At 44.7% G+C, this 19,854-nt stretch overlaps 2 protein-coding genes across 2 annotated transcripts in view; both read right to left on the reverse strand.

Annotated features, from left to right (window-relative positions):
• Positions 1-14,705, reverse strand: part of xdh (xanthine dehydrogenase) — a 42,578-nt gene extending 27,873 nt beyond the window's left edge. The window contains exons 1-4 of the mRNA XM_039008764.1: positions 13,901-14,705; positions 12,026-12,083; positions 2,388-2,484; positions 1,776-1,899 (exon numbers count right to left, since the gene is read on the reverse strand). Coding sequence (XP_038864692.1) covers positions 1,776-1,899; positions 2,388-2,484; positions 12,026-12,083; positions 13,901-13,999 — 378 coding nt within the window. The 5' untranslated portion in view covers positions 14,000-14,705. The remainder of the gene's footprint in view (positions 1-1,775; positions 1,900-2,387; positions 2,485-12,025; positions 12,084-13,900) is intronic.
• LOC120059732 (E3 ubiquitin-protein ligase TRIM9-like) overlaps positions 1-19,854 on the reverse strand; it is a 1,105,060-nt gene that overhangs the window by 389,844 nt on the left and 695,362 nt on the right. The window lies entirely within an intron of this gene.

Consider the following 19,854-nt stretch of genomic DNA (forward strand, 5'->3'; position numbering starts at 1 on the left):
AAATGTTATGACCATATTAGAGAGACATATATCTCCTAGATTACACAGATCCAAAAAGAATTTGAAAACAAATCCAATTTTGATAAACTCCCATATCTACTGGGAGAAATTCCACAGTGTGCCATCACAGCAGCAAGATTTGTGACCTGTTGCCACAGAAAAGGGCAACCAGTGAAGACAAACACCATTGTAAATACAACCCATATTTATGCTTATTTATTTTAACTTGTGTGCTTTAACCATTTGTACATTGTTACAACACTGATATATATAATATAACATTTGTAAGTCTTTATTGTTTTGAAACTTCTGTATGTGTAATGTTTACTGTTAATTTGTATTGTTTATTTCACTTTTGTATAATATCTACCTCACTTGCTTTGGAATGTTAACACATGTTTCCCATGCCAATAAAGCCCCTTGAATTGAATTGAAATTGAATTGAAATTGAATTGAATTGAGAGAGGAGAGAGAGAGAGAGAGAGAGGAGAGAGAGAGAGAGAGAGAGAGAGAGAGAGAGAGAGAGAGGAGAGAGAGAGAGAGAGAGAGAGAGAGACATAGAGAGAGAGACATAGAGAGAGAGACATAGAGAGAGAGACAGAGAGAGAGACATAGAGAGACAGAGAGAGACAGAGAGAGAGAGAGAGAGAGAGAGAGACATAGAGAGAGAGACATAGAGAGAGAGACATAGAGAGAGAGACATAGAGAGAGAGACATAGAGAGAGAGACATAGAGAGACAGAGAGAGAGAGACATAGAGAGACAGAGAGAGAGAGAGAGAGAGAGAGAGAGAGAGAGAGAGAGAGAGAGAGAGAGAGAGAGAGAGAGAGAGAGAGAGAGAGAGAGAGAGAGAGAGAGAGAGAGAGAGAAACTTACGGAAAGTTCTGACTATTTACAGACTCAGTGAGCATTGCTATTGAGAAAGGACGCCATAGGCAGACATGGCTCTCAAGAGAAGACAGGCTATGTGCACACTGCCCACAAAATGAGGTGGAAACTGAGCTGCACTTCCTAACCTCCTGCCCAATGTATGACCATATTAGAGACACATATTTCCCTAAAGTCACACAGATCCATAAAGAATTAGAAAACAAATCCAATTTTGATAATCTCCCGTATCTACTGGGTGAAATACCACAGTGTGCCATCACAGCAGCAAGATGTGTTGCCACAAGAAAAGGGCAACCAGTGAAGAACAAACACCATTGTAAATACAACCCATATTTACTATTTGCACATAATATGAGATTTGAAATGTCTTTATTCTTTAGGAACTTCTGTGAGTGTAATGTTTAATGTTAATTTGTATTGTTTATTTTACTTTTGTTTATTATGTACTTAACTTGATTTAGCAATGTTAACATATGTTTCCCATGCCAATAAAGCCCTTACATTGAATTGGATTGAATTGACAGAGAAGGGGAGAGAGGAGAGAGACAGTTAGGGGGAGGGGGGGGGGAGGAAGGAAGAGAGAGAGAGGAAAGCAGGAGGGGGGAGGGGGAGAGAGAGACAGTTAGGTGGGAGGGGAGAGAGAGAGGAGGAAGGAGAGAGAGGAGAGAGAGAGAAGGAAGGAGAGAGAGGAAGAGAAAGAGAGAGAGAGGGGGGGGAGAGAGAGAGGGAAGGAGAGAGAGGAAGAGAAGGAGGGGGGAGAGAGAGAGAGTTAGGTGGGAGGGGAGAGAGAGAGAGAGAGAGGAGAGAGAGAAAGAGAGAGGGGGAGAGACACAGAGGGAGGACAGAGTGTTGGCTGCAGTGTGTATACGTGAGCCATGCGGTCTAAGACACTGTTCTTACCTGTACAGGGTGCAGTTTCCCTGCCACGCTGCCGATGCCTTCCACCGTGGTGACAGCACAATGATGGAGAGAACACAGAGGGGCCAGACAACCATTCACCGAGAGGTGCCTGGAGGGTTAAGTTAAACACAGTCTCCTCTCACACACACGACACTCAAGTACACACACACACGCACACACTCTCTCACACAAACATGCAAACACACACACACACACACACACACGACACTCAAGTACACACACACACACACACTCTCTCACTCTCACACAAACATGCAAACACACACACGACACTCAAGTACACACACGCACACACTCTCTCACTCTCACACAAACATGCAAACACACACACACACACGACACTCAAGTACACACACACACACACTCTCTCACTCTCACACAAACATGCAAACACACACACGACACTCAAGTACACACACACACACACTCTCTCACACAAACATGCAAACACACACCACACACACACACACGACACTCAAGTACACACACACACACACTCTCTCACTCAAGTACACACACACTCTCTCACTCAAACATGCAAACACACACCACACACAGATTGCTATGTGAGGATACAGCACTCTTCTGAGATGGGGCTGATATTTGGAGAGCATCACAGTACAGGCTCCACATCCTCCCTCTGCACAGCCCAGCTTAGTACCTGTCAAACCCACTGGTACACACAGTCAAGGAACAACTGGATGGGGGGGGGGGGGGGGGGGGATAGGTGAGAGAGATAGAGTGAGGGAGGGAGGGAGGGAACGGAAGGGGAGAAAGAAGGAGAGAGATGAAAAGAGAGATAGACAGTCGGACCCAGGAGTTGTACTGGAAACAACAACTTGACCTAGGAGTTGTACTGTAAACAATGACTTGACCCAGGAGTTGTTCCTGTCAGTTGTGTGTTGATTACTCCTGCATCAGCCAAGCTGCTTTTTCCTGGTTGTGTTAATTTAATTATATTATTCAACCTTTACTTTATAAGACGGGTGATACGTCCCCCCAGGGTCCACAACTGTGATGGACCGATATTTAAAACTGTTCAGTACATTAATCTACCTCTCTGACAAATTTGGTGCTTTTATCACGAAATGAGCATTAGTTATGGAAACGTAATTTTAGCTCTGTGTATACAGAAAGGACAGTGACATAACAGTCCATGTTATTCATTAACTTACGAATGTTCAAACCTTTGGAACAACCAATCCTCTGGCTTCTCTCCAAAACCCTTCTCTCTCTAGCCCTGCAGACCAGCCCTGCAGACCAGCTAGAAAGGTCATATCTCTCTGCAGACCAGCTAGAAAGGTCATATCTCTCTGTAGACCAGCTAGAAAGGTCATATCTCGCTGTAGACCAGCTAGAAAGAGCATATCTCTCTGTAGACCAGCTAGAAAGGTCATATCTCTCTGTAGACCAGCTAGAAAGGTCATATCTCTCTGTAGACCAGCTAGAAAGGTCATATATCACTGTAGACCAGCTAGAAAGGTCATATCTCACTGTAGACCAGCTAGAAAGGTCATATCTCACTGGAGACCAGCTAGAAAGAGCATATCTCTCTGTAGACCAGCTAGAAAGGTCAAATCTCTCTGTAGACCAGCTCTGTAGACCAGCTAGAAAGGTCATATATCACTGTAGACCAGCTAGAAAGATCATATCTCTCTGTAGACCAGCTAGAATGGTCATATATCACTGTAGACCAGCTAGAAAGAGCATAGCCCTCTGTAGACCAGCTAGAAAGGTCATATCTCACTGTAGACCAGCTAGAAAGAGCATATCTCTCTGTAGACCAGCTAGAAAGAGCATAGCCCTCCGTAGACCAGCTAGAAAGGTCATATATCACTGTAGACCAGCTAGAAAGAGCATAGCCCTCTGTAGACCAGCTAGAAAGGTCATATATCACTGTAGACCAGCTAGAAAGAGCATAGCCCTCTGTAGACCAGCTCTGTAGACCAGCTAGAAAGAACATATATCACTGTAGACCAGCTAGATAGGTAATATCTCACTGTAGACCAGCTAGAAAGGTAATATCTCCACATTTCCGTCATGCTTTGTTGAACGTTGTGAAATATTGTCTCTACTGTCTATTCAGTTCTGCCCCCATAAAACCCCAGAGAGAGTGAAAGTTCCTACAAGACAAACAACTGAAAGCACAGAACATTCAGAGCAGGCATGGCACAATGGGGCATTTCCCCCCTCAATATTTTAAGCGAATAAATTAAATACATGTACTTTTATCAGGTGTGTGTGTGAATAGCAGAGGAAAGATATATATATATATATATAAAACATTGCCCGCAAAAAAATATATAGGTCTGTTAATACAGGACTAGTAAAGACCCAGTGCACTACTTTAGTGAAGGAAACATTAAATTATATGTTTTTTTGTATTCAGATTCAGATCAGGGGATGCTGCAGTACCCTCAACACTCCTACATCCCAGGGCTGTGGTATTAAATCAGTACCCTCAACACTCCTACATCCCAGGGCTGTGGTATTAAATCAGTACCCTCAACACCCCTACATCCCAGGGCTGTGGATTTAAATCAGTACCCTCAACACCTCTACATCCCAGGGCTGTGGATTTAAATCAGTACCCTCAACACCTCTACATCCCAGGGCTGTGGTATTAAATCAGCACCCTCAACACCTCTACATCCCAGGGCTGTGGTATTAAATCAGTACCCTCAACACTCCTACATCCCAGGGCTGTGGTATTAAATCAGTACCCTCAACACCTCTACATCCCAGTGCTGTGGTATTAAATCAGTACCCTCAACACTCCTACATCCCAGGGCTGTGGTACTAAATCAGCACCCTCAACACTCCTACATCCCAGGGCTGTGGTATTAAATCAGTACCCTCAACACCCCTACATCCCAGGGCTGTGGTACTAAATCAGCACCCTCAACACTCCTACATCCCAGGGCTGTGGTATTAAATCAGTACCCTCAACACCCCTACATCCCAGGGCTGTGGTATTAAATCAGTACCCTCAACACTCCTACATCCCAGGGCTGTGGTATTAAATCAGTACCCTCAACACCCCTACATCCCAGGGCTGTGGTATTAAATCAGTACCCTCAACACCCCTACATCCCAGGGCTGTGGTATTAAATCAGTACCCTCAACACCCCTACATCCCAGGGCTGTGGTATTAAATCAGTACCCTCAACACTCCTACATCCCAGGGCTGTGGTATTAAATCAGTACCCTCAACACCCCTACATCCCAGGGCTGTGGTATTAAATCAGTACCCTCAACACTCCTACATCCCAGGGCTGTGGTACTAAATCAGCACCCTCAACACTCCTACATCCCAGGGCTGTGGTACTAAATCAGCACCATCAACACCCCTACATCCCAGGGCTGTGGTACTAAATCAGCACCCTCAACACCCCTACATCCCAGGGCTGTGGTACTAAATCAGCACCCTCAACACTCCTACATCCCAGGGCTGTGGTATTAAATCAGTACCCTCAACACCCCTACATCCCAGGGCTGTGGTACTAAATCAGCACCATCAACACCCCTACATCCCAGGGCTGTGGTATTAAATCAGTACCCTCAACACCCCTACATCCCAGGGCTGTGGTATTAAATCAGTACCCTCAACACCCCTACATCCCAGGGCTGTGGTATTAAATCAGTACCCTCAACACCCCTACATCCCAGGGCTGTGGTATTAAATCAGTACCCTCAACACCCCTACATCCCAGGGCTGTGGTATTAAATCAGTACCCTCAACACCCCTACATCCCAGGGCTGTGGTATTAAATCAGTACCCTCAACACCTCTACATCTCAGGGCTGTGGATTTAAATCAGTACCCTCAACACCTCTACATCCCAGGGCTGTGGATTTAAATCAGTACCCTCAACACCTCTACATCCCAGGGCTGTGGTATTAAATCAGCACCCTCAACACCTCTACATCCCAGGGCTGTGGTATTAAATCAGTACCCTCAACACTCCTACATCCCAGGGCTGTGGTATTAAATCAGTACCCTCAACACCTCTACATCCCAGGGCTGTGGTATTAAATCAGTACCCTCAACACTCCTACATCCCAGGGCTGTGGTACTAAATCAGCACCCTCAACACTCCTACATCCCAGGGCTGTGGTATTAAATCAGTACCCTCAACACCCCTACATCCCAGGGCTGTGGTACTAAATCAGCACCCTCAACACTCCTACATCCCAGGTGTTACGTTCCCCAGTTTCTGTGTTCTGTTTTGTATTTGAGTGTGTGTTTCAGGAGATGGCTTCCTGAAGTACTCCCCAACCAGCTGATTGGTCAACCCCAGGCTAATTGGTGATTGGAGCTGACCCCGCCCCCTCGTCAAGAAGCAGCTGACACTAATCACCATTGCCACCTGAAGATAAAAGCCAGTGTTCTGCCCAGGAGAAGAGGAGAGATGAGAGTAGAGATTTGGAGATAAAAGATAGAATTGAATATTTTGGAGAGATCAAGAGAAATTAGAGATTGAGGGAGGGGAGAGGAGAGAGATGAGATAAGGAGTAGAGATTTGGAGATTGAGAGAGAGAAAATTTAGATTGTGATATAGTGTGGGTTGTGTATCAGAAAGTGTGGCATGTACTGTTGTTGTTGGTAGCAGTTTTTCTATGTCCTGTGTTTGTGAGTGTTTGTGAAATCATTAATATTTACTCTGTTTCATTTGTTCCCAGGGGGGAAGGAGAAGGCACTTTGGGAGTGCTTAGGCAAGAGGCCCGAGGGCATACATATACCCGTAGTATATTTACTGTCTAGGCACACTAGGTAAGACCTGGGCGGACCACCCCCTGTATTTTGGTTAGGGCACCAGGCGGTGTTAAGTTAGGTAAGTTAAGTGGGTAGGCAGGTTAGATAGGAGAGGGGGAACTTTGATATTTACTTTCTTTGCTTTGGTTCCATCCAGCCCCTTTTCCCCATATTACCGTGTAAGAAAATAAATTCTAGTAAACGGTAAATTCTGCTTTTGTGTCATCCTTACTCGCACCTACAGTCCATACCTCTTGCACTTCAGAGAGTTGAGTTGTAGCAGGGAGTTGCGTTCCCTCTTCTCAGAGGCGTGCGTAACATAATGGGGGCTCATCCGGGATTCCATTAAACCCACCGGACCCTGCTGCACTGAGCTCTCTGTGGTTAGTGATTGAGGTGTGATGGTAGGTTGTGAGTTTGGATGACTTGTTTAGTTTGTGTTTTCAGTAGATTGTTGTGTACAAGATGGCTGCCTCAGCCATCTCCAAGTTCATTGAAGCGCCCTCTATTGATTGTTTGGTGAGGTTTCGAAAAGTAGACCTTATAACTATAGCTGACCATTATGGATTTGTTATCCCTGAGAAAGCCCTAAAGGCTGAGCTTTTGGTGCTAGTCAGGGAGGGTTTAGTGAGAGAAAGAATTCTCTCATTGCAAGGAGAGGAGACGTGTAGACCTTCCGATGTCAAGTCGGAGGACAGGGCGGAGGAAGGGGTTGCTCGTACCCCCTTTACATTGCCTCGATTCGATCCTTTATCTTCTGCTTCAGGTCGTTCAGACGGGACCGCTAGGCTAAAGGTGAGGCTGGCCCGGTTAGAAATGGAGCAAAAAGATAAAGAGAGACAAATGCATTTTGATCTTGAAATTAGGAAAATAGAAGCCGACAAGGAGGTGAGGATCCGACAACTGGAGCTGGATGCTGGCTCCGGTACGACTCCAAAAGCTGCTCAGCATCAAGCCCACTTTGATGTAAGTAAAAATATAGCTTTAGTCCCTCCATTCCGAGAGTCGGAAGTTGATTCCTATTTCTCTGCGTTTGAGCGTGTGGCCGCTGCGCTACATTGGCCACTCGAGGTTTGGCCTCTCCTGTTACAATGTAAATTGTCTGGGAAAGCCCAGGAAGTAGTAGCTGCTCTCTCCCTGGAAGACAGTTTACACTATGATACAGTTAAAACTACTGTGTTGCGGGCTTATGAGTTGGTGCCTGAAGCTTATAGACAGCGCTTCAGGAACCACAAGAAACCCTCTCAGCGTACTTTTGTTGAGTTTGCTAGGGACAAAGAGTCTCTGTTTCATCGATGGTGTTCAGCCAGCAAAGCTAACACCTTTGCTGATATTCGGGAGTTGATGCTGTTGGAGGATTTTAAAAGCAACCTCCCTGATAGAATTGTAGTTCATTTAAATGAACAGAAAGTGGTGACATTGGCCCAGGCAGCAGTGTTGGCAGATGAGTATGCTTTGACACACAAGACTGTCTTTGGTGCACCTCGTTTTGAAGGTAGACTGACTACGTCATCAGTGCCTCATTCAGGTCGCTTTTCCTCTGACAAGCCTTTTCATGAGATCCGTGAATGTTTTTACTGTCACCAAAAGGGTCACGTGATTGCGGACTGCCCAGTTTTGAAAAATAAACCGAAACAGTCCCAGTCACCATCCCCAAAAAGGAAAAGTTTGGGTTTAGTCAAGTCTTTGGCTCGTCCGTTGGTCCGAGGTATTGATTCAGCATTTGAGAAACCGGATCCTGTTTATGCTCCGTTTATCTCTACCGGTTGTGTTTCCTTAACTGGAGAACAAGCTGATCAAAAGCCAATTAAAATCTTACGAGACACCGGGGCGGCGCAGTCAGTTATCATTACTGATGCTTTACCCTGGTCTCCTGAAACGTATTGTGGCTCACATGTTATATTACAGGGGATAGAGACAAAAACAGTACCTGTACCATTACACTGGGTCCACTTAGTGTCAGACTTGGTATCAGGACGTTTCCGTGTTGGTGTAGTGTCTACACTGCCAGTAAAAGGAGTCACATTGCTATTAGGGAATGATATTGCTGGTGGTAACGTTACTCCTGTGTTAGAGGTAGTAGACAACCCAGAAATCAAAATTGCAGATGAGAAATTGGTTCAAGCATTTCCACATGTTTTTCCTGCTTGTGTCTTAACGAGGGCACAATCTCGCAAGCTTGGAGATGTGGTGGATTTGGCTAGTTCCATTTTTGAGAATGTTGAAGTAGAAGACAATGCACCGAGTATTCCTTCTGCAAGTCCGACAGTTTTTACTCCTGTAAAAACTAAGGAAGGGGACTGCGAAATCGCACCCCAATTACATGACATTCTTTTGTCTGTCACCCCTGAGAAGGTGATTGAATGTCAAAAAGGAGACACCAGTCTTAGCAAGTGTTTTGCTTCGGTAATTTCCATTGAGGAAGCTAAAACTAGAGAGACTGCCTACTTTATAGAAGCAGGAGTTTTGATGCGTAAATGGGCAGCTCATGACACCGTTAATGACTGGAGTGAAGTGTGTCAAGTGGTTGTTCCTACACCGTTCCGACAGCAGGTGCTGTCACTCGCCCATGACCAGGCGTGGTCTGGACATTTGGGGATCACAAAGACTTATAACCGGGTCCTTCGTCTTTTTTCTGGCCAGGTTTGAAGTCTGACGTGGTCCAATTTTGTAAAACATGTCACGTATGTCAACTCACTGGGAAAGCGAATCAAACAGTTCCTAGAGCACCGCTCTACCCGATTCCTGTGGTGGGGGAACCGTTTGAAAGAGTGATAGTTGATTGTGTAGGTCCATTGCCGAAAACCAGGTCAGGTAACCAGTTCCTACTAACAATAATGTACAGATAGCCTATATGAAGGGCTCAGCGAATGTGGTTGCTGACGCTCTATCACGGGTTTACTAACTGGGGAAGCGTTGGTTTTTGTTATTACAAACTGTATGTTTGCAATTTTTGTGGTGGGCGTGTTACGTTCCCCAGTTTCTGTGTTCTGTTTTGTATTTGAGTGTGTGTTTCAGGAGATGGCTTCCTGAAGTACTCCCCAACCAGCTGATTGGTCAACCCCAGGCTAATTGGTGATTGGAGCTGACCCCGCCCCCTCGTCAAGAAGCAGCTGACACTAATCACCATTGCCACCTGAAGATAAAAGCCAGTGTTCTGCCCAGGAGAAGAGGAGAGATGAGAGTAGAGATTTGGAGATAAAAGATAGAATTGAATATTTTGGAGAGATCAAGAGAAATTAGAGATTGAGGGAGGGGAGAGGAGAGAGATGAGATAAGGAGTAGAGATTTGGAGATTGAGAGAGAGAAAATTTAGATTGTGATATAGTGTGGGTTGTGTATCAGAAAGTGTGGCATGTACTGTTGTTGTTGGTAGCAGTTTTTCTATGTCCTGTGTTTGTGAGTGTTTGTGAAATCATTAATATTTACTCTGTTTCATTTGTTCCCAGGGGGGAAGGAGAAGGCACTTTGGGAGTGCTTAGGCAAGAGGCCCGAGGGCATACATATACCCGTAGTATATTTACTGTCTAGGCACACTAGGTAAGACCTGGGCGGACCACCCCCTGTATTTTGGTTAGGGCACCAGGCGGTGTTAAGTTAGGTAAGTTAAGTGGGTAGGCAGGTTAGATAGGAGAGGGGGAACTTTGATATTTACTTTCTTTGCTTTGGTTCCATCCAGCCCCTTTTCCCCATATTACCGTGTAAGAAAATAAATTCTAGTAAACGGTAAATTCTGCTTTTGTGTCATCCTTACTCGCACCTACAGTCCATACCTCTTGCACTTCAGAGAGTTGAGTTGTAGCAGGGAGTTGCGTTCCCTCTTCTCAGAGGCGTGCGTAACACCAGGGCTGTGGTATTAAATCAGTACCCTCAACACCCCTACATCCCAGGGCTGTGGTATTAAATCAGTACCCTCAACACCCCTACATCCCAGGGCTGTGGTATTAAATCAGTACCCTCAACACCCCTACATCCCAGGGCTGTGGTATTAAATCAGTACCCTCAACACCCCTACATCCCAGGGCTGTGGTATTAAATCAGTACCCTCAACACCCCTACATCCCAGGGCTGTGGTATTAAATCAGTACCCTCAACACCTCTACATCTCAGGGCTGTGGATTTAAATCAGTACCCTCAACACCTCTACATCCCAGGGCTGTGGATTTAAATCAGTACCCTCAACACCTCTACATCCCAGGGCTGTGGTATTAAATCAGCACCCTCAACACCTCTACATCCCAGGGCTGTGATATTAAATCAGTACCCTCAACACTCCTACATCCCAGGGCTGTGGTATTAAATCAGTACCCTCAACACTCCTACATCCCAGGGCTGTGGTATTAAATCAGTACCCTCAACACCCCTACATCCCAGGGCTGTGGTACTAAATCAGCACCCTCAACACTCCTACATCCCAGGGCTGTGGTATTAAATCAGTACCCTCAACACCCCTACATCCCAGGGCTGTGGTATTAAATCAGTACCCTCAACACCCCTACATCCCAGGGCTGTGGTATTAAATCAGTACCCTCAACACCCCTACATCCCAGGGCTGTGGTATTAAATCAGTACCCTCAACACCCCTACATCCCAGGGCTGTGGTATTAAATCAGTACCCTCAACACCCCTACATCCCAGGGCTGTGGTATTAAATCAGTACCCTCAACACCTCTACATCTCAGGGCTGTGGATTTAAATCAGTACCCTCAACACCTCTACATCCCAGGGCTGTGGATTTAAATCAGTACCCTCAACACCTCTACATCCCAGGGCTGTGGTATTAAATCAGCACCCTCAACACCTCTACATCCCAGGGTTGTGATATTAAATCAGTACCCTCAACACTCCTACATCCCAGGGCTGTGGTATTAAATCAGTACCCTCAACACCTCTACATCCCAGGGCTGTGGTATTAAATCAGTACCCTCAACACTCCTACATCCCAGGGCTGTGGTACTAAATCAGCACCCTCAACACTCCTACATCCCAGGGCTGTGGTATTAAATCAGTACCCTCAACACCCCTACATCACAGGGCTGTGGTATTAAATCAGTACCCTCAACACCCCTACATCCCAGGGCTGTGGTATTAAATCAGTACCCTCAACACCCCTACATCCCAGGGCTGTGGTATTAAATCAGTACCCTCAACACCTCTACATCCCAGGGACGTGGATTTAAATCAGCACCCTCAACACCTCTACATCCCAGGGACGTGGATTTAAATCAGCACCCTCAACACCTCTACATCCCAGGGACGTGGATTTAAATCAGCACCCTCAACACCCCTACTTCCTGTGGCTGTGGTATTACATCAGCACCCTCAACACCCCTACATCCCAGGGCTGTGGTATTAAATCAGCACCCTCAACACCTCTACTTCCTGTGGCTGTGGTATTACATCAGCACCCTCAACACCCCTACTTCCTGTGGCTGTGTGTGAGTGGTATTTCAGGATACACTTTCTCCTGAGGTATGTCAGCAGTGTCATCTCTGGATCCGCATGCTTCTCTGTTATCTGGAGAGATAACATATATAGTATGTATATCATGTTATACATGTACACATATATCAAATATATACAGTACCAGTCAAATGTTTTGACACACCTACTCATTCAATGATTTGTCTTTATTGTTTATTATTTTCTACATTGTAGAATAATAGTGAGGGCATCAAAACTATGGAAAAAAAACACATATGGAATCATGAAGCAACCAAAAAAGTGTAGAACAAATCTGAATATATTTAACATTTTTGATTATTCGAAGTAGCCACCTTTTGCCTTGATGACAGCTTTGCACAGTCTTGGCATTCTCTCAACCAGCTTCATGAGGTAGTCACCTGGAATGCATTTCAATTAACAGGTGTGCCTAGTTAAAAGTTTAAAAAGGTTTAGCCAATCAGTTGTTTTTTGACAAGGTAGGGGTGGCATATTTGGTAAAAGACCAAGTCCATATTATATCAAGAACAGCTCAAATAAGCAAAGGGAAATGAAAGTCCATCATTACTTTAAGACATGAAGGTCAGTCAATCCGGAAAATTTCAAGAAAATGTCTTCAAGTGGAGTCGCAAAGACCATCAAGCGCTATGATGAAACTGGCTCTCATGAGGACCGCCACAGGAAGCAAAGACGAAGAGTTACCTCTGCTGCAGAGGATAAGTTCATTAGAGAGTTACCAGTCTCAGAAATTGCAGCCCAAATAAATTATTCACAGAGTTCAGGTAACAGACACATCTCAACATCAACCGTTCAGAGGAGACTGCATGAATCAGGCCTTCATGGTCAAATTGTTGCAAAGAAACCACTACTAAAGGACACCAATAAGAAGAAGAGACTTGCTTGGGTCAAGAAACACGAGCAATGGACATTAGAACGGTGGAAATCTGTCCCTTGGTCTGATGAATCCACTTTTGAGATTTTTGGTTTCCACCCGACGGTTCTTAGGTGAACGGATGATCTTTGCAAATGTGATTCCCACCATGAAGCATGGAGGAGTGACGGTGTTTTGATGGTGACACTGTCTGTGATATATTTAGAAATCAAGGCACACTTAACCAGCATGGCTACCACAGCATTCTGCAGCGATACGCCATCCCATCTGGTTTGCGCTTAGGCTGGCTGTGTAAGGGCTTTTTGACCAAGAAGGAGAGTGATGGAGTGCTGCATCAGATGACCTGGCCTCCACAATCACCCAACCTCAACCCAAATTAGATATGTTGGGATAAGTTGGACAACAGAGTGAACTTAAAGCAGCCAACAAGTGCTCAGCACATGTAGGAACTCCTTCAAGACTGTTGGAAAAGCATTCCAGGTGAAGCTGGTTGAGAGAATGCCAAGAGTGTGCAAAGCTGTCATCAAGGCAAAGGGTGGTTATTTTGAAGAATCTAAAATATATTTTGATTTGTTTAACACTTTTTGGGGTTACTACATGATTCCATATGTGTTATTTTATAGTTTTGATGCCTTCACTATTATTCTACAATGTAGAAAATAGTAAAGAATAAGGAAAACACCTTGAATGATTAGGTGTGTCCAAACTTTTAACTGGTACTGTATTTCCCCACATAATCATATACTCTGATCAGGTAATTTGTTCTTATGGCGATAAATTAGAGTAAAATTACTGAGAATGAAGAAGTATGATAATAAAAAATATTCCATAGTGTTATACATCTTTAGCCATTACATTTCAAATGCAACAATTATCAAATGTATAGATCTTTAAGCATAGTCTCAATAAAGTGTTAGCCTACCAGCCCATCTACCATTATGAGTGGCTTACTGACCAACTATTGATCAAGTTGACTTGAAAGAAAAGTAGTGAATCTTACCTTTTTTCCATTGACAAAGAAAACAAGTTCATCCGCGCTCATGTTGTGATCCGTCAGTTTATTCCTGTTAGTCTGCTCTCCGTAGGTCAGGTCGGACATGTTTAGGCTAGTGGTTTGCGCGCTCTACTGTTGTCAGTGAAGACTGCTACGTTATGGTGTGACAACGACTATATTCATTCAGTCACCCTGTATCACCCTGTATCACTCTCTCTCTCTCTCTCCTTTTGTCTTTCTCTCTGGCCCTTTTAAAGTTGAACTCCCTACGTCCGTCAGTCCCTGTTCCCTCTATATCTCTGTCTTTATGTGCTTAGACAAGAAGATATAAGCGTCATAAAAGGATAAAGTCTCCAACTTTGGACTGAATATGAGGACGCCATACAGTAAAATCATGTGTCACACGGGATGTGAGGCGGGAGTTGACATAAGACAAACACATGATAGCATGTTATTGATTATCGATTAGCCTTGTGGTCACGCATGGTGAGTAGTGTACTCATGTGGCTGTCTGTCTGTCACAGACGTTCCGTCCTGTTTTTCTTTTGGTGTTTCAGACCAGACACTTCTTAATAAACATTCACTAACACTAAAAAAAGAGCTAGGCTTGGCATGAGCCGTGTGAGACAGCTAGAAGTATGTAAAACACAGGAGAGATGCCAATTCTAAGATTAAGACATGGTGTATTCTTTAAAATAGATTAACTTGCAGACTTGTTTACGTGCTGCTGTGCGTTTTGTTGTTAACTTTACTACCTGACAACTTTTTAATTACCGTTTATTTTTAGTTTTCCCCTCACTCAACTTTTTTTCATTCAACCTTTTCACTCCGGACGCTTTATCTGGACATGGTTCGTCAGCACCTTCAACAGCCGAAGCTAAGTAGTAACATTAACATGATGTCTTCTAATTGCAGTCGCTGTACTCATAATATACAGGAGAACGATCGCCTTACGGCGAGGATAGCTGTGCTGCAAGCCCAGCTTCAGACGCAATCGTTAGGCAAGGGTCATTTCAGTGTAGGAAAGGAAGAAACAGCGTCTGTGCCACCAGTAAGTACAGATAGTAGTATAAATCCCCTCGCACAGTCCCCGCAGCCGGACAACTTTCTCATGGCTTCTGGAGGGAAATGCTGTAGGAATGCTCAACCGGTGTCGCTCATTCAGCAGACAGAAACTTTCAACCGGTTCTCCCTACTAAGCAGTGAGCCAGAGGCCGAGCCTTCTCTGGTCTCTCCTCCACCCGTTACCGGGTCTGACCAGACCGGACACGTCGCGTGCGCGAGCGTCGCAAAATAAATGTAGAAGTCATTATTCAATTATTGCAGATGCCAACGAGCGTCTGCTATTTCTGATGCAGATCGCGCTGCAAGTCCTGCCTCTCCCATCTCCTCATTGGTTTATAGAAGCAGGTACCCACGTCTCCTCATTGGTTTATAGAAGCAGGTACCCACGTCTCCTCATTGGTTATACCCACATGGGTGATTGAAAGACCAACAGTTTTGCAGGTCATCTGGTAATACTATGAAAGTGTAGATGCCAATCACCATATAAATTCAAAGATGAAAAAGCCTGGATGGAGGAGAGATGACTAGAAACGATTCGGTTGGCCGGTTTATGTGTGGATTAATTGTCCGAGTAGAGGACCTTGTGTATTTCAGGTAAAATAACAACTCAATGTTTATATCCCAGGACAAATTAGCTAGCAACAGCAAGCTAACTAGCTAAATTGCCATACATGTTTAATGCTTTTCAACCTGTCCCCAAAAGAATGTCATTGTTTCAGAGTTTGTTTTGATATTTTAACCTGCATGTCGTGATCGCGTTTGGTGGGGGGGGCAAAATACACGCACGATGGCCAGGCGCGCAGCCGGTTTGGGTTTTAGATTTAAAAGAAATCATCCAGTGATCATACACTGTTTACCAGGGGGCAGGGCTACCGATGTTAAGGCTAATCTGAAGATGGTGCTGGCTAAAGCTAAAACTGGCGAGTATAGGGTTATTGTTATCAACGTCGGCACCAATGATGTTAGGATGAAACAGTCAGAGGTCACCAAGCGCAACATAGCTTCAGAAAGGTGTGTTGGCATCGAGCAATTGTCTCTGGCCCCTTCCAAGTTAGGGGGAGTGATGAGCTCTACAGCAGAGTCTCACAACCCAATCGCTGGTTGAAAACTGTTTTCTGCCCCTCCCAAAATATAGAATTTGTAGATAATTGGCCCTCTTTCTGGGACTCACCCACAAACAGGACCAAGCCTGGCCTGTTGAGGAGTGACAGACTCCATCCTAGCTGGAGGCGTGCTCTCATCTTATCTACCAACATAGACAGGGCTCTAATTCCTCTAGCTCCACAATGAAATCGGGTGCAGGCCAGGTAGCAGGCTGTTAGCCAGCCTACCAGCTTAGTGGAGTCTGCCACTAGCACAGTCAGTGTAGTCAGCTCAGCTATCCCCATTGAGACCGTGTCTGTGCCTCGACCTAGGTTGGGCAAAACTAAACATGGCGGTGTTCGCTTTAGCAATCTCACTGGAATAAAGACCTCCTCCATTCCTGCCATTATTGAAAGAGATTGTGATGTCTCACATCTCAAAATAGGGCTACTTAATGTTAGATCCCTCACTTCCAAGGCAGTTATAGTCAATTAACTAATCACTGATCATAATCTTGATGTGATTGGCCTGACTGAAACATGCTTTAAGCCTGATGAATTTACTGTGTTAAATGAGACCTCACCTCCTGGTTACACTAGTGACCATATCCCCCGAGCATCCCGCAAAGGCGGAGGTGTTGCTAACATTTACGATAGCAAATTTCAATTTACCAAAGAAAAACAATGTTTTCGTCTTTTGAGCTTCTAGTCATGAAATCTATGCAGCCTACTCAATCACTTTTTATAGCTACTGTTTACAGGCCTCCTGGGCCATATACAGCGTTCCTCTCTGAGTTCCCTGAATTCCTATCGGACCTTGTAGTCATAGCAGATAATATTCTACTTTTTGGTGACTTTAATATTCACATGTAAAAGTCCACAGACCCACTCCAAAAGGCTTTCGGAGCCATCATCGACTCAGTGGGTTTTGTCCAACATGTCTCCGGACCTACTCACTGCCACAGTCATACTCTGGACCTAGTTTTGTCCCATGGAATAAATGCTGTGGTTAATGTTTTTCCTCATAATCCTGGACTATCGGACCACCATTTTATTACGTTTGCAATCACAACAAATAATCTGCTCAGACCCCAACCAAGGATCATCAAAAGTCGTGCAATTAATTCTCAGACAACCCAAATATTCCTTGATGCCCTTCCAGACTCCCTCTGCCTACCCAAGAACGTCAGAGGACAAAGATCTGTTAACCACCTAACTGAGGAACTCAATTTAACCTTGCGCAATACCCTAGATGCAGTCGCACGCCTAAAAACTAAAAACATTTGTCATAAGAAACTAGCTCCCTGGTACACAGAAAATACCCGAGCTCTGAAGCAAGCTTCCAGAAAACTGGAACAGAAATGGTGCCACACCAAACTGGAAGTCTTCCGACTAGCTTGGAAAGACAGTACCGTGCAGTATCGAAGAGCCCTCACTGCTGCTCCATCATCCTATTTTTCCAACTTAATTGAGGAAAATAAGAACAATCCAAAATGTATTTTTGATACTGTCGCAAAGCTAACTAAAAAGCAGCATTCCCAAGAGAGGATGGCTTTCACTTCAGCAGTAATAAATTAATGAACTTCTTTGAGGAAAAGATCATGATCATTAGAAAGCAAATGAAGGACTCCTCTTTAAATCTGCGTATTCCTCCAAAGCTCAGTTGTCCTGAGTCTGCACAAATCTGCCAGGACCTAGGATCAAGGGAGACACTCAACTCTATCTCTTGACACAATGATGAAAATAATCATGGCTTCTAAACCTTCACGCTGCATAATGGACCCTATTCCAACTAAACTACTGAAAGAGCTGCTTCCTGTGCTTGGCCCTCCTATGTTGAACATAATAAACGGCTCTCTATTCACCGGATGTGTACCAAAATCACTAAAAGTGGCAGTAATAAAGCCTCTCTTGAAAAAGCCAAACCTTGACCCAGAAAATATTAAAAACTATCGGGCCTATATCGAATCTCCCATTCCTCTCAAAAAAAATTGAAAAAGCTGTTGCACAGCAACTTACTGCCTTCCTGAAGACAAACAATGTATACGAAATGCTTCAGTCTGGTTTTAGACCCCATCATAGCACTGAGACTGCACTTGTGAAGGTGGTAAATTACCTTTTAATGGCGTTAGACTGAGGCTCTGCATCTGTCCTCGTGCTCCTAGACCTTAGTGCTGCTTTTGATACCATCGATCACCACATTCTTTTGGAAAGATTGGAAACCCAAATTGGTCTACATGGACAAGTTCTGGCCTGGTTTAGATCTTATCTGTCGGAAAGATATCAGTTTGTCTCTGTGGATGGTCTGTCCTCTGACAAATCAACTGTAAATGTCGGTGTTCCTCAAGGTTCCATTTTAGGACCACTATTGTTTTCACTATATATTTACCTCTTGGGGATGTCATTCGAAAACAAAATGTTATCTTTCACTGCTATGCAGATGACACACAGCTATACATTTCGATGAAACATGGTGAAGCCCCAAAATTGCCCTCGCTGGAAGCCTGTGTTTCAGACATAAGGAAGTGGATGGCTGCAAACTTTCTACTTTTAAACTTAGACAAAACAGAGATACTAGTTCTTGGTCCCAAGAAACAAAGAGATCTTCTGTTGAATCTGACAATCTTGATGGTTGTACAGTCGTCTCAAATAAAACTGTGAAGGACCTCGGTGTTACTCTGGACCCTGATCTCTCTTTTGGCGAACATGTCAAGACTGTTTTAAGGACAGCTTTTTTCCATCTACATAACATTGTAAAAATCAGGAACTTTCTCTCCAAAAATTATGCAGAAAAATTAATCCATGCTTTTGTCACTTAGGTTAGACTACTGCAATGCTCTACTTTCCGGCTACCCGGATAAAGCACTAAATAAACTTCAGTTGGTGATAAATACGGCTGCTAGAACCAAAATATTTGATCACATTACTCCAGTGCTAGCCTCCCTACACTGGCTTCCTGTTAAGGCAAGGGCTGTTTTCAAGGTTTTACTGCTAACCTACAAAGCATTACATGGGCTTGCTCCTACCGATCTTTCCAAGTTGGTCCTGCCGTACATACCTACACGTACGCTACGGTCACAAGACGCAGGCCTCCTATTTGTCCCTAGAATTTCTAAGCAAATAGCTGGAGGCAGGGCTTTGTCCTATAGAGCTCCATTTTTATGGAATGGTCTGCCTACCCATGTGAGAGACGCAGACACGGTCTCAACCTTTTAAGTCTTTATTGAAGACTCATCTCTTCAGTAGGTCCTATGATTGAGTGTAGTCTGGCCCAGGAGTGTGAAGCTAAACGGAAAGGCTCTGGAGCAACGAACCGCCCTTGCTGTCTCTGCCTGGCCGGTTCCCCTCTCTCCACTGGGATTCTCTGCCTCTAACCCTATTACGGGGGCTGAGTCACTGGCTTACTGGTGCTCTTTCATGCCATCCCTAGGAGGGGTGCGTCACTTGAGTGGGTTGAGTCACTGATGTGGTCTTCCTGTCTTGGGTTGTGCCGTGGCGGAGATCTTTGTGGGCTATACAAGGCCTTGTCTCAGGATGGTAAGTTGGTGGTTGAAGATATCCCTCTAGTGGTGTGGGGGCTGTACTTTGGCAAAGTGGGTGGGGTTATATCCTGCCTGTTTGGCTCTGTCCGGGGGTATCATCGGATGGGGCCACAGTGTCTCCTGACCCCTCCTGTCTCAGCCTCCAGTAGTTTATGTGTCGGGGGGCTAGGGTCAGTCTGTTATATCTGGAGTATTTCTCCTGTCTTATCCGGTCTCCTGTGTGAATTTAAGTATGCTCTCTCTAATTCTCTCCTTCTCTCTTTCTTTCTCT

The sequence above is a fragment of the Salvelinus namaycush genome, chromosome 15 (assembly GCF_016432855.1).
Source record: "Salvelinus namaycush isolate Seneca chromosome 15, SaNama_1.0, whole genome shotgun sequence".
In the NCBI taxonomy this organism is placed as follows: Eukaryota; Metazoa; Chordata; class Actinopteri; order Salmoniformes; family Salmonidae; genus Salvelinus; species Salvelinus namaycush.